General features: G+C 44.0%; 1 protein-coding gene across 3 annotated transcripts in view; it reads right to left on the reverse strand.

Moving 5' to 3' along the window:
• Positions 1–14966, reverse strand: part of Faf2 (Fas associated factor family member 2) — a 43683-nt gene that overhangs the window by 14180 nt on the left and 14537 nt on the right. Inside the window, exons 2-5 of one of the 3 annotated variants that reach the window (XM_055595806.1) lie at positions 11223–11291; positions 6863–6940; positions 3250–3326; positions 759–897 (exon numbers count right to left, since the gene is read on the reverse strand). In XM_055595806.1, coding sequence (XP_055451781.1) covers positions 759–897; positions 3250–3326; positions 6863–6940; positions 11223–11291 — 363 coding nt within the window. Of the gene's footprint in view, positions 1–758; positions 898–3249; positions 3327–6805; positions 6941–11222; positions 11292–14966 lie in introns of all 3 variants that reach the window. The other 2 variants (XM_055595805.1, XM_055595807.1) reach the window with 2 other exon arrangements.

The raw sequence follows: 14966 nt of genomic DNA on the forward strand, positions 1-14966 counted from the left end.
CTTCTCCAGAGAAGAATCAGGAGTCCTGGACACTCCAGAACAGAGCCACTCTTTAACCTATGCCCACAGTGTTCCTTCCTTTCTCTGGCAAATTATCTATGCCTAACACCCAGTTTTCCTCCCTGAAAGGAGACAGTGGAAGGTCTTTGTGGCTTAGCTTGAATGAAGCGAGCCACCTTGAGCCTACGGTCTAAATCCTATTCAGTTCTGTAAAGGATCAAAACAAATTCAGACTTTACCTTTAAGGTGTGTACAGTTTGGTGACAGAGCAAGACATGAACACAAATCAATTATAAGTAGGAATGTGAAATTGTTATCAATTTAAAAACAGAGGGATAGAAAACAAAAGGGAAGGTCAGTACTTTAGAAAGGAAGGTAGGGCAAGATAGGGAACAAATGGAATGGTTAGGAGAGGACAACATTTCCAAAATGTTAGAAAGACATTCCAGGTAGAAGGAACAGCAGTAGCAAGGCACCGAGGTATGGAAGTGTTCAAGGAAGGGTGTAGCTGGACCCTGGGGAATGAGGAAACAGTTATGCAGAAAAGACATCAAAAGAAGATTGGTATTAGATCAAGGAGGCCTAGATAAAAGGTTTGGGCCTGTCTTTTTTTTTTCCTTTAAATTTCTCCTATAACCAATGAAGAGCTGTTTAAGTCTTTTGAGTATAAGAGCCGTATGATCAGAGCTAAGCTACACTTTCCTTTGAGGACAGAATCATATTGGTAAGTTGGCATCTATTTGGTTTGTGGCACTGACCTGGCTGTACGTTCCCTGGTAGAAGACAGGGTGTGCCCTCCCATATTTCTCTTCAAAAGAGTGCATAAATGAAACAATGTCCCCAACAGGGTCAGTGACCCGGCTGCGAGGGTCAGGCCGTATAAAACGAAGAGCAAACCTGAGGAGGAAGGAATAAATATCACATGAATTGGCTTACTTAGTGCATATGGAGTGGGCCAGTTTGTACAGACTTTTCTAACAGAGCCAGCGTCATGGCAGCAAAGGGAGGTGAATGATCAGCGAGTGGGCACTAACCCTCAAGGTAGCGCCTGACTCAAAAGCCACAGACTGCTGAGTGTTCCACTCTCTGCTCAAGAAGAGTACAGACCACCAGGACCACAACCTTCCAATCTGGCCTAACCCATGCAGAGTGCTTTCTGTAGAAAAGCAGGACTAGAAGGGTCGGGTAAGGAAGACCAAAATCCTAGACACTGTCTAACATGGCAGCCACTTACTTCAGCTGTCTTAAATACACTAAATTAAATGCTATTAAAATTCAGTGCCTCAGTCACACCTACTGTGTTTCAAGTGCTCAACAGACAAATGTTGGTCAGGGACTTGCATACTAAATACTACAAAGAATGTGTCTAAATCAAAAACTAAACGTGCACTGGGCATTGCAGCCTCCTCTCCTTTTTCTTCTGGGGTTCTGAGGTTTTTACCTCATCCTCTCAAGTTATCAGCAGGGGCTTCAAACCTCAACTTAGTCACAATGTACTTGTTGGTCAATAAACTTGCTTGATGTGTTCACACTGATGGCACCCACGGAAGGAGTCATAAAACTGACCTCGTGTGGAGTACTGGTGGCTACTTTAGATGTAGAATGCAGTGTCAATGGGTCCACACATCTATTCCTAAAGACCCACCCTCTCATACTGAAGCACACCCTTTTTCACACTCTGGGTTTCCACATAAGGTGTGGGGTGGAGGAGACTGGAATATTTCACATTCAGCTGCCTGGGTGACACCACTGCATTAAAATTAGTAAGACATGCCATGCATATTTTCCCAAGGAAAGCAAACAATATTTATTTTTTTAATTTTTAGCACAGAAAAAGCTTTATCAATTCCTAAGCCTATCCTTTTCTTTTGAGGGGGAAAGGGGCTGAGACAGGGTTTCTCTGTGTAGCCCTCTGGCTATCCTAGAATTCACTTTGTAGACTAGGCTGGCCTCAACATCCGCCTGCCTCTGCCTCCCCAATGCTGGGATTAAAGTTGTGTGCCTTGATGCCCAGCTGAGGCCATTCTTTTTGTTGTTGTTGTTGGTTTTTTGGAGATAGGGCTGTGTAGCTTGGACTCAGGAATCCCAGCACTTGTGAAGCAGAGGCAGGCGGATCTCTGAGTTCAAGGCCAGACTGGTTTACAGATCGAGTTCCAGGACAGCCAGGGCTACAAGGAGAAACCCTGTCCTGAAACAAAGAAAGAAACAAACAAAAAACCCAACTAAATACACAATCAAAATAAAACAAAACAACGTCACACTTTGCTACTGAGCAAGAGACCAATGGAAAACCATCATCCAGTCTCTGACCTTTGGTGGCTGGGTCCTTACTTCCAGCCTCTGCTGCTGAGAGCGAACACAAGTTAACCTGAACAGGGATGGGGGCTCGAAGTACACATTCTATTTCTACCTCCATCTGCTGGCCTGGACGTGATGCTCTCTCATTCACACTCCTTACTCCTTTCCAAGCCCACATCCTCTTGCTTCATTCTCAATTGGATTATAGATTTATGCTATCACTCCCAGGCTCCAATAAACAGTTCAGTATTTCAGAAAGCCTGGGCATAGCTCCAGATTACATTCTATGCTAAGCCTCATCTGCCAGGAAATCAGGTTACACTCAACATTTCCTAGCTCTGGACACCAGCTTCCAAAGGTAAATTCTTTGAATGGACACAAAGAAAGCTAGATGGTAAAGGTGTAAAACAAGTGGGTACATACTAAAGGGTTCCAGTGTCAGCAACCTAAGCACTGCCTGGGCAGAGGGAAATGTACAAAATACCGCCTAGAAAGATGCCAACAATCTATGGCAAAACGGGTAGTCTCCAAGCAAGAAAATCTAGTGGGATTGTGAATAATCAGATAGAGAAGTGGTTTAGGGCAAAAGTTCCTGGAGTATGAAGTTAGGAGATAGATAATGGTAGTTAGAAAGGAAAGGGCGTGGTGATTGACTCGGAATGTAGCGGTGACAAACATGGTGTGGGAGGGGAAAGACCAATAAACATAGGCAGACTGATCTGATTCAACAGATTGTTGCCAGGACTAATTTAAAGCCATTTATCACACTTTCCACTATGCAACAATTTAAACATTTTTTTTTTTTTTTTACTATAGTTAAGAGTGCAGGAAGAATAATCTGCCAATAAATTGGCTAGTCATAAATGATTGAGCATCAAGCTTACTCTAGTCTAAGTTTCAGCTTCAAAGCCTACCCAGTTGCTAGTAGTGTATAAACACAGAGGTACGTACCTAAATATATCAAGTATTGTGTAATAGGTAAACCGGAATGGAAGCATTATCAAGTAGTAACCCCATCCAAGCAGGCCCTGGAATTCCAAAAACAAAGTTAGAGCCCCATTCTCTTAATGTCCAATATTTCAGAAAACAGCTAGTTCGTACTTCACCCCTACCCAGTATGCTGAACCCCTCTGACAAAGCGCCCTCTTTCTAGCAGTTTCATCCTTCAATACTACTGCTTTTAGTATCACTTCATCTAAGACTTTTTTTTCCCACAAAATTTTTATCTTAAGTCTTCATAACATTCTCCAGCAACTCCTTATATTCACTGTTAACTTCAAGCTTCTCCCCACATAATAAATTCTCAATTTTTCCACCTTATATTTAAACATCAATATATGGCACACAGAAATAACAAGAGAGATAATTTTTATTGTATACAACAGTAAGACTACTACCTGAGGACAAATCCTCATGTAGGTACTAATCTTAGTGAGAGCACTCTCTTATTCCTGTTATCTTCACAGGCTTAATGCCAGCATGTCCAGTGTGATCCTCAGTGGACTCTAAAGCTAAATGGAGTCAGGGTCTCAAGCACAAAGTGAGGCCCAGTTCAGGCTAAGGAAACATGGGCAGACAGAGAACTACTCCTTGAGTTATGTATCTAGGAATCTGTTTTTGTTTGTTTGTTTAAGATAGGGTCTCTCTTTGTAGCTCTGGCTGTCCTGGAACTATGTAGCCCAGGCTAGCCTGCCTCGGGCAACTGAATGCTGGAATTTCAGGCAGGTACCCTTACTCATCTACTTTAAATTTTCTTCCCTTTATGGCTTTGTTTTCTGATGTTTCAGTTACCCTCAGTCAATTGGGGTCTGAAAATATTAAGTGGAAAATTTAAAAACCAAACAACTGATAAGTTTTAAAGTGCAACCGGAGTAGTATTTTAGAATAGTGTGCCATGCAATTCAGTCCCACTCAGTGACATTCTTTGTTCAGCCATCTACACATGACATCTGCCTTCTAGTCTCTTAGCAGCCATCCTGGTTAGGATATGGCTCTGAGTATTGCTTGTGTTCAAGTCATCCTTGTTTTACTTAACAATAGCCACTGCTAGGCATGGTGGTGTATATTTTAAATGCCTGCACTGGGGAGGCAGAGGCAAGTGGGTCTCTGAGTTTGAGGCAGCCCGGTCTACAGAACGAGTTGAAGGGTAGGTAGGGCCACATGGTGGGATCCCACTGCGAAACAACAACAAAGTGGCCCCAAAGTGGTGGTCCTGGAACTGCTGTGACAAAGGGAAATGATGAAGTGGTCCCTTTAAGAGAAAAGGCAGGAGCTGGGACTCATGCGGGAGGCTGTGAAGGAAGCACAATCAGGGCTAGCTTTGCTGCCTCACTGTGAACAACAAAAGCTGACAGCAGCAGCTTGCTGAAGATGGAAAGGCACTAAGTAAGGCTTAGCAGTGCTAGGAGTGTAAGGCATCTTCTCAGAGACCGTACAAGTGTCTCCTCCACAGAGAAGGCTGTAAGCAAGCACCACAATGATCCAGGGAAACAGCTGTACTATGTTGCCCAGTCTGGCCTCAAAACTTGTGATCCTCCTGCCTCAGCACTTTGTTTTTGCTTGTCTGCTTTTCATTTAATTTTTATTTTGTATGTGCAGACGTGTTTTGGGAGCCTGATGTCTATGTACTATATGTGTGCCTAGTGCTTGTAAAGGCTGGAAGAGGGCACTGGATCCCTGGGACCAGAGCTACAGACAGTTATGAGCTGTCATGGGGGTGCTGGGAATCCAACCCAGGTCCTCTGCAAGAGCACCCCTGATTGCTGTGCCATCTCTGCAACCCAGCCTTTTTTCTCTCCGAGTCAGTACCTCAGGATAGAGCCTGGGCAGTCCTTGAACTAGAGGTCCTCCCATCTCAGCTTCCCAAGGGCTTCCCAAGGATTATAGGCATGTACCACCATGTCTAATCTAAAGTCATTTCTGAAACATTAAGTACTCCAAACACACATATGAAAAAGTATGATAATGTGCTAATTTTAAATGCTCTAGGATTGAATGAAGTGCTTAAATTTTTTTTTTTTTTTTAATTCTAAATGCATGTGTAAGAGGTGAGTGTCATCACTCATAGATAAAAGAGAGAAAATCTCCAGAAAGTTCTTTGGAGTTCATGATCAGTTATATATCTAATTTCCTTAATTAGACTGTGAGAAGTCAAATTGTAAACAGGGAAGCTAAGACAGAAAGATCTAGAGTTTGATGATAGCCTGGACTTCGTAGTAAGATCCTCCTTAAAAAGAAAGGCAGTGGGGCTGGCAAAGTGGGTCACCAGATAGAGGGCCCTGCTGCAAGACTGATGGCCAGACTTTGATCCCTGTGACCCACATGGCAGAAGGAGAGAGCTGCCTCTACAAGCTGTCCTGACCTACACACACACACACATACACAATGTAATAAGACAATGTCTACAAAAGAAAGGAAAAGAGGGGAGGAAGTCAGTGAGAGAGAGGAAACAAGGGAAAGAAGAGGGAGAAAAGGAAGGGAACGGGAAAGGATGATTGGAAAGGGTAAGAGAAGGAGGACATGAGAGTAAAGAGCTCTTTCTTAACGTCTACACACATCCAAGCGACAGTACCTGGTACACTCTAAAATGCCCTATAAATCTAAGTGACCTGCCTCTTTATTACCAACCCATCAGGACCAATTTCAAAAGACTCCCACAGATTCTAAGTACTTCCTTAGGTACTATGTCGCCCTAGCTGTCCTGGATTCACTCTGCAGATCAAACTGGTTTCAAACTCGCAGAGATCCACCTGCCTCTGCCTCTTGAGTACTGGAAAATTAAAGGCACGCGCCACCATGCCTGACTTTTGCCCTTCCTTAGAAGTAGCTAAAGTCAAGTAAACTTATGTTACTTATCAGATTTTAATTTAATGGTGGGAGGCTGCCAGCTGCTGCAGGTAGTAGCTCATACAGCAATCTGCCAAGGTGGAGGTAAGAGGAATGTGTAAGGTCTGAGGCAGCCTGTTCTACAGTGAGCTCCAGCCTGGGCCAGTCGGCCAGTCTGGGATACCAGTGAGACCATGTCTCCAAACAAAACAAAACAAAACAAAAACACAAAAAGGGGAGTGGCCTGGAAGCTGGCTCAGAGTCAAGAGTGCTTACTGCTCTTACAAAGGACCAGCTTTGGTTCCCAGCACCCTGTGTGGCTCACAAGAGCCTGCCTCCAGTTTCCAGGAGCACAGTGTTCTCCTCAGGCTGCCACGGGCTCAAGTAGAACACAGACATATGCCCAGAAGAAGCTCTAATGGCCTGCAGACATCTCAAAAATAAGCTGCTCAAAGCGAGGTACAGAAAACACTCCCTCAGTAAAGAGCAGAAAAACAGTTCTACAGCAATTCATTAAAAAAAAAAAAAAAATCAAGGGAAACGAATGAACCCACTAAGTCTTCCATGGGCCCGCAGCTAACAATTTAATACTGTGAACATTTCTTTTGCTCTACCATACAGAGATAACAAAACCAAATGGGTGAAATCACTAACAGGGGGATATTCTATCTACAAAACTTGCCCTTGGTTGCGGTCTTGAGACAACATAGCTGTAGATCCTGTGATCGGCTGTATTAACCTGTAGGGGTCTGGATGGAGGTGGATTGAAAACACTCGGTACACCTTCTTGCTCATTCAGTCTGTCCTGCACTGCAGCCTGAGAAGGAAAACAGAATGGCAGAACTTCAGTGATGCTCAAACACTGAGAGGAAGCTACTACCTGGTATCTCCAAACAAGGTGAGAACGACGTGGCAGTCACTTGGTGAGTACCTAAGGGATTTGCCCTGCTCTACTACAGGGCAATGACAATTCTCACATGGCATAAAAGACCAGGCAACTTGTCTTGAAGCCACATCACATAGCGGCACATTACTAATATCAGTACATGTTATTCAGAATGGCTAAAATATAATGTGCTTCACCATACAATCCCAGGAAAAGCACGGACATGTGGACATACCCACGGGGCTGTGCCACAGGCAGCGCTGCTTGTCAGAGCAGACAGTTCTGGCAAAGAGGATGTAGTCTGAATACAGCTCCACAGGCCAGAAAGAGACTAACACACAAGCCTTAGACTCCTTATGTGCTAAAATAAAGGAAACTTAGTGCTTACAACTAATCTGAAAAAACCTTTTTTTTTTTTTTTTTTTAAAGTAAAGACACAGATTTGTTAAGAAAAAGAAGTGAGAAAGAGCTCTTCGAAGTGGAGGCATCTGAAGGGAAGATCAGCATAATCTGAGAATCTGAACATTCAGTGCTGAGCGGGAGCTCGGCTGCGTGCTTGCTTGCATGTATGAGACAGAAACCACTGCTTTAATCCCAGAACTCAGGAGGTACAGGCAGGAGGATCAGAGTTTGAAGTCATCTTGGGCCATCGCAGGGAGTCCAAGTCTAGCCGTGGCTAAAGACTATCTCAAAAACAGAATGAAACAAAACAAAATCATCAAGGAAAAAACCTGAATATTCATGTTAAAAACAAAACAAAACAAAACAACCTTCATTCTCTCTCTAAATGCTAAAATTTAATTCTGTCTCTGAAAATAGTTTTCTGTCCCAGTTTTGTGACAGGAATTAGACATACTCAAGAGATGCCTGGCTCCTCTTCTTCCACAATCTACTCAGACCTGATGAAGTGCCTCTTTTGTCACTATTAAAGGGACTGCTGGGCTGAATAGAGGTCTCAGAGGTTAAGAGCACTGTCTGCTCTTCCAAAGGTCCTGAGTTCAATTCCCAGCAACCACCTGGTGGCTCATAACCATCTATAGTGAGATCTGTTGCCCTCTTCTGCCCTGAGGCACATGCAGGCAGAATACTGTATAAATAATAAATAAATCTTAAAAAAAAAAAAAAAAAAAAAAAAGGGATTGCTCCATCTAACAGTGTTAGGGAAAAATGTAACAATGCCAAGAAGACCAGTAATGTAGTTTAGGGGTAATTGGTTATCTGTCAACTTGGAGACCACGTTCAACCATATGGGCAGCCAATCAAATCAAACTATGATAATGACGACCAACAAACAAACAAACATCCAAACAACAAAACAAAACAAAAAATAAAAAACTCAAAGCCACTCTGGACACTTCAGCTCTGCTGTCACAGTAGGTTGTGTATACTGTCACCACCTGTACAAGGAAGACAATGCATCCTGACTCAGCAGAGAACCTGCTCTACGAGAACAGATATACAAATTTGCTACTTGAGAAAGAAGCCTTTGAAATCCTGTTCCAAGTCTCTCAGCTTTTAACCTGCATCAGTATCCTATCAAAACCTACCAACAGGATCACAGAACTGTTTCAGCGTGTTTCTAGGAACTAAAGCCTGCAGGTCATTTTGTCATTCCTTTGACCTTGCAGTTGGTAACAGAAGGGTCCTTGGGAGGGCTGTGTGTCTTCTAGACTTAAGAACTAGATTTAATCTTATGGTTTGACTAATTCCAGGTAGTCAATCATACTCAGTGGAGACAGAATAACATTTCAGGGCTGGCACACTGGCTCAGAGGGTGGCCTAAGCAGAATTTGGTTCAAACTAGCATCATCTGGGAAGAGGGAACCTCGACTGAGAAATGCCTCTGCAGATTTGCTTGAAAGGCTGGGTAGTGGTCATGCCTGCCTCTAATCCCAGCACTCGGAAGGCAGAGGCAGGCGGATCTCTGCGTTTGAGACCAACCTGATCTACAGCCAAGGCCACTCAGGAAACCCTGTCTCGAAAAACAATAAAAAAAAAAAAAAAAAAAAGGGGGGGTGCTGCTGGAGAGATGGCTCAGTGGTTAAGAGTGCTGTGTACTCTTCCAAAGGACCTGGGTAAAATTCCCAGCACTCACGTGGCAGCTCACAACTGTCTGTAATGCCAATTCCAAGGGATCTGACACCTTCAGACTAATGCACATAAAATAAAATAAAAAAAAAAAAAAGACTGGCCCAGCAAGTCTGAAGGCAACTCTGTGGTGCTATGAGGGACCAGCTCATTGTGGGTGATGGCATCCCGGGGCAGGTGGTCCTGGATGGCACAGGAAAGCAGGCTGAGCAAGCCATGAGGAACAAGCCAGTAAGCAGCAATCTCCACAGCCTCTGCTTCAGCTCCTGCCTTGAGTTCTTGGTCTGACTTCCCTCAGTGATGGTCTGTGATGTGGCAGTGTACGCTGAAATAAACTTTCTTCCAAGTTGCTTTGGTCATGGTATTTTATCACAACAGAAACTCTAAGACAGCAGTTAAAAGAGCCTGCTGCCAAGCCTGCCACCCTCCAAGCTTGCTCCCCAGGACCCACATGGTAGAAAGTGAAACAATTACATACAGAAGAAAGCCTGCAAGGACACATACTAACACAACTGTGCTTATCTTCCAAAGTGTAAGAATTTTCTTTTTTTTTTAGACAGGATTTGTCTAATAGCCCTGACTGTCCTTGAACTCACAGAGAGCCACCTGCCTGTGCTGGGAATAAAGGCATGCAGCACCACAGCCAGCCCATGTTTAAACTTTTTTATAGAAATATTTTGTTTCTGTAATTGTAAAAACACAAAACATTACCATTGGAAATAAATCTTTTTTAAATTTATTTAATTTCGTTTTATGTGCATCAATGTGAAGGTGTCAGATCCCTTGGAACTGGAGTTACAGACAGTTGTGAGCTGCCATGTGGGTGCTGGGAATTGAACCCAGGTCCTTTGGAAGCAGACTGTGTTCTTAACCACTGAGCCATCTCTCCAGCCTTGGGAATAAATCTTTCCATCCACACTTAAGTTATGCAAAGTAATCTCACCAAGTAAGCAGAAATTTTAAAAAATGGACACAAATTTCTTTTTTTTTTTTTTTTTTAAGATTTATTTATTTTGTATATAGTGTTCTGTCTGCATGTATGGGCAGAAGAGGACACCAGATCTCATTGTAGATGGTTTGGAGCCACCATGTGGTTGCTGGGAATTGAACTCAGGACCTCTGGAAGAGCAACCAGTGCTCTTAACCTCTGAGCTATCTCTCCAGCCTGGATATAAATCTTTAGCTCATAAAATACTCAATCTTTGGTAAACGCCTAGCTATCAACAGTGGTTACCCCTAGGAAAGAGGAAAAAGAGGAACAAGAGAGGAACTGCAAACAACCCACAAACTACTCCCATGTTCTATCATATCTGATGAGCAGAAAGCTGAAACTATATTGCAGACCACTGGAGGGTTAGGAGCTGAAAGGAAGGCTCATGCCTATTCTGCTCGTGTTCCCCCACTCTTTCTCTGAGACAGGGTTCTGCTATGTAGTTTGAGCTGCGTTTGAACTCCTAATCTTCCACCCTGGTCTCCCAAGTGCTGAGATTACAGGCAGGTGTCACCATGCCTAGTTTATACCTCTCCCAAGCATACCTTTTTCCTATCTGAAACATTTTATTTATAGATTTATGATGTCAACAGAAAATTATTAGAGACCAAAACAAATGCCTAAATGAAGTAAAATGAAAAGGGTAACTGAATTATTATGCCAAAGGGAAAAATAAAACTTTTAAGTTTGTGTGGGTATGCGCCTAATGTACAGAGGTAGTTCTAGAACAGCCACGACTTTGCAAAACAAAACAAAACAAAACACCAAAAATCTGTCTCGAAAAGCCAAAAGAAAAAAAATCTAAATATACGAGTTTTATGGTGGGAGCAATTAACAAAGCTAAAATGAATCCCTGTGTTCAGCAGGCCTCCGTTCTAATTACACTCTAGCAGCAACAGCTCAGAGCGACTGCCAGGGCAGGTGGGAGGCAGCGGAAGCGTGGAGGAGAGCTCCTGATGCTAGGAAGACACGGCAGAGCCACTACACTAGTGTAACTCTGCTTTCACGTTCCGTACTCCCACACGTGTGTCTGAGACCCAAAGAAGCGCAGCCCTGAAATGAAAACGCTCAGAAGCAGCTCCTCAGAGGGCTGCCGCAGCAGGGCTCTGCTGAGTGGGGGGTGGGTGCCCGTACCTCCATGTTCCAGTCATGCTGCTCCAAGGCAAGGCGACACTGCTCCATGGACTCTATGCCCGTCAGATCCTGGAAAGAAGGTGAGGCACAGGTTACTGTGGAGCTGGGCTGGGCCCGGCTGCGAGAGGGCTTGTCTACTCGCTCGTGCACAAAGCCCTGGGTTCCCCCTCCCACAGCACACAGAGCAGGTAGGCAGCACATGCACGGATTAGCAACTGGGAGGTGCAGAGGAAGAGCCACTGCTGGCAGCAGGAAGGCTGGTGAGGTAGCTCTTTAGTACGGTGCTTGCCTTGCACAAACAAGGCCTGAGGCTGCCCCAGACCTACCCACACAACACCAGGAACCGGCTCTCTACAGAGAGCACGACTGGCCTTCCAGGTTCCTTTCTCACTAGCTCCCTTCAGGCATGCACTACCCAGCAACCCTACACTTCATATGTACATCACATGCCTAAAGATTCCACAGTGCTAGGCCCTTCCACACAGCACAAAAGCACAGCCTTCCCGCTGCTCCTGGACCTTTCATTCCACAAACGCTTCCTTCTAACGTGTTATACGGAGATGAGGTGAGGTGGGGTCAAGTCTCCCTGGCAAACCGCAGGGACATAGTGATTTAGCTCAGCCAGACTGATAAGACAGAGTTTCTTGCCTTGATTCTGTGCTCCGTATCCAAGGACAAGATGTTTAGTTCTGGAATTTAGTTCCCTTTATGTACAACATTTAATCTGGATTTAATCTGGACTAGATATCCTTTCCAAACTTTTCTGTAGCAATTATTTTGTTGTGTGTGTATATATGCACAAAATTCAGGGACAACACTCATATATATGTGCAGTCCAAATGCAACTATGCCCTAGGAGGCCAGAAGACGGTGTTGGATACCCTAGAGCTGGAGGCATCATGTGGTTGCTGAGAATATAACTTGGGTCCTCTGGGAGAACAGACATTTTTGTTTTGGTTTGGTTTTTCGTGACAGGGTTTCTCTGTATAGCCCTGGCTGTCCTTAACTCACTTGGTAGACCAGGCTGGCCTGGAACTCATAGATCCACCTGCCTCTCCCTCCGGAGTGTTGGGATTAAGGGTGCATAGCACCACTACCTGGCGAAGCAGGCAGTTCTTCTAACCTCAGAGCCACCTCTCCAGTCCCCTTTCTAAATGTAACAAACAAAACCAGAAAACTTGGTTTCATCCCTTTCTGCCTTTGTGATCTATTTTTAGTTGTTTCGAGACAGGGTTTCTCTATGTAGCCTTGGCTGTCCTGGAACTCCCTCTGTAGACCAGGCTAGCTTCAAACTAAGAGATCCACCTACCTCTGCTGGGACTCAAGGCGTGTGACACCAACAAATAAGTGCTGTTGATTGATCATTCCTTCCTTCCTTGAGACAGGTTGTCACTGTGCAGCCCTGGCTGTCCTGGAACTTGATATGTAGACCAGGCTATCCTTAACTCCCAGTGACCCAGCAGCCTCTGCCTCCCTAGTGCTGGGATTAAAGGTGTGCACTACTTGTATTTTTTGAGACAAGTCTCAATGAACCTGAAGCTCAAACACTGTGCTAGGCTCCACTAGAGCTGCAGTTACAGGTGCCATCACCCTCCAGCTTTGAATACAGACTTTGGGGCTGCGAACTCAGATTCTCATGCTTGTGCCAGAGGCGCTTTAACCAGCTGCGTCAGTTCCTTATCACTATGGAAAAAAGATAGCATCTTCAACAAATGGTGCTGGTCCAACTGGATGTCTACATGTAGAAAAATGAAAATAGATCCATACTTATCACCCTGCACAAAACTGAAGTCCAAGTGGATCAAAGACCTCAACATAAAACCAGACACATTAAATCGGCTAGAAAAAAAAATTGGGGAATACCCTAGAACTCATTGGTACAGGAGAAAACTTCCTGAACAGAACACCAACAGCACAGGCTCTAAGAGCAACAATCAATAAATGGGACCTCATGAAATTGAAAAGCTTCTGTAAAGCAAAGGACACCGTCATCAAAACAAAGCGACTGCCTACAGATTGGGAAAGAATCATCACCAACCCTTTATCTGACAGAGGACTCATATCCAATATATATAAAGAACTAAACAAGCTGAAAAGCAACAAACCAAGTAATCCACTTAAAAAATGGGGAACAGAGCTAAAGAGAGAATTCTCTGTAGAGGAATATTGAATGGCAGAGAAGCACTTAAAGAATGCTCAACCTCATTAGCCATTAGGGAAATGCAAATCAAAACAACCCTGAGATTTCACCTTACACCCATCAGAATGGCCAAGATGAAAAACTCAAAGGACAACACATGCTGGAGAGGTTGTGGAGAAAGGGGAACCCTTCTCCACTGCTGGTGGGAATGTAAACTGGTACAAACACTCTGGAAATCAATCTGGCGCTTTCTCAGACAACTAGGAATAGCGCTTCCTCAAGATCCAGCCATACTACTCCTAGGCATATACCCAAAAGAGGCGTTAAGTACACAAAAAGGACATTTGCTCAACCATGTTTGTAGCAGCTTTATTTGTAATAGCCATAAGCTGGAAACAGCCCAGATGCCCCTCAACTGAAGAATGGATGCAGAAACTGTGGTACATCTATACAATGGAGTATTACTCAGCAATGAAAAATAAGGAAATCATGAAATTTGCAGGTAAATGGTGGGACCTGGAAAGGATCATCCTGAGTGAGTTGTCCCAGAAGCAAAAAGACACGCATGGTATATACTCACTCATATAAACATACAATATAGAATAAACCCACTAAAATCTGTACATCTAAACAAACTAAGCAAAAGAGAGGACCCTAACTAAAATGTTCAATCCCCATCCTGAAAGGCAAAGAGGATGGACATCAGAAGAAAAAGAAAATAGGAAACAACCTCGGAACCTGCTACAGAGGGCCTCTGAAAGCCAGAAGAAAACAGGAAACAACCTTGAAACCTGCCACAGAGGGCCTCTGAAAGCTTCTGCAGTATAAACTGTCAAAGCAGATGCTGAGCCTGATGGCCAACTGATGGGCAGAGTGAATGGAATTTTATGTAAGAAGTGGGAAATAGTAAGAGCTGGAGGGGATGGGAACTCCACAAGGAGAGCAACAGAACAAGATAATTTGAACACAGGGAACTTCCCAGAAAATCATACTCCAACCAAGGACTATTCGTGGAGATGACCTGGAACCCCTGCACAGGTGTAGCCCATGGCAGTTCAGTGTCCAAGTGGTTTACATAGTAATGGGAAGAGGGACTGCCTCTGACATAATCTGATTGGCCTGCTCGTTGATCACTTCCCCCTGAGGGGGGAGCAGCCTTACCAGGCCACAGAAGAGGACAATGCAGCCACTTTTGATGAGAACTGATAGACTAAGATCAGAAAGAAGAGGAGAACCTCCCCTATCAGTGGACTTGGGGAGTGGCATGCATGCAGAAAGGGGAGGGAGGGTGGGATCGGCAGGGGAGGAGGGAGGGGCTTATGGGGGGATACAAAATGAATAAAGTGTAATTAATAAAAAATTAAAAAAATATATAAAATCTAAAAATAAATAGATAGATAGATAGATAGATAGATAGATAGATAGATAGATAGATAGATAGAATGTATATATGAAATACTAAAAAACAAATTCACTAGCCTGGGAGGTTACACCTGTCATCCCTTGACAGAGAAAATTTCAAGTCTGAGAATAGTCTGAGCTATATGAGAGCCTGTTACACACACACACACACACACACACACACACACACACACACACACACA

Source organism: Psammomys obesus, unplaced genomic scaffold (genome assembly GCF_907164565.1).
Source record: "Psammomys obesus unplaced genomic scaffold, mPsaObe1.curated_primary_1811, whole genome shotgun sequence".
Taxonomy (NCBI): domain Eukaryota; kingdom Metazoa; phylum Chordata; class Mammalia; order Rodentia; family Muridae; genus Psammomys; species Psammomys obesus.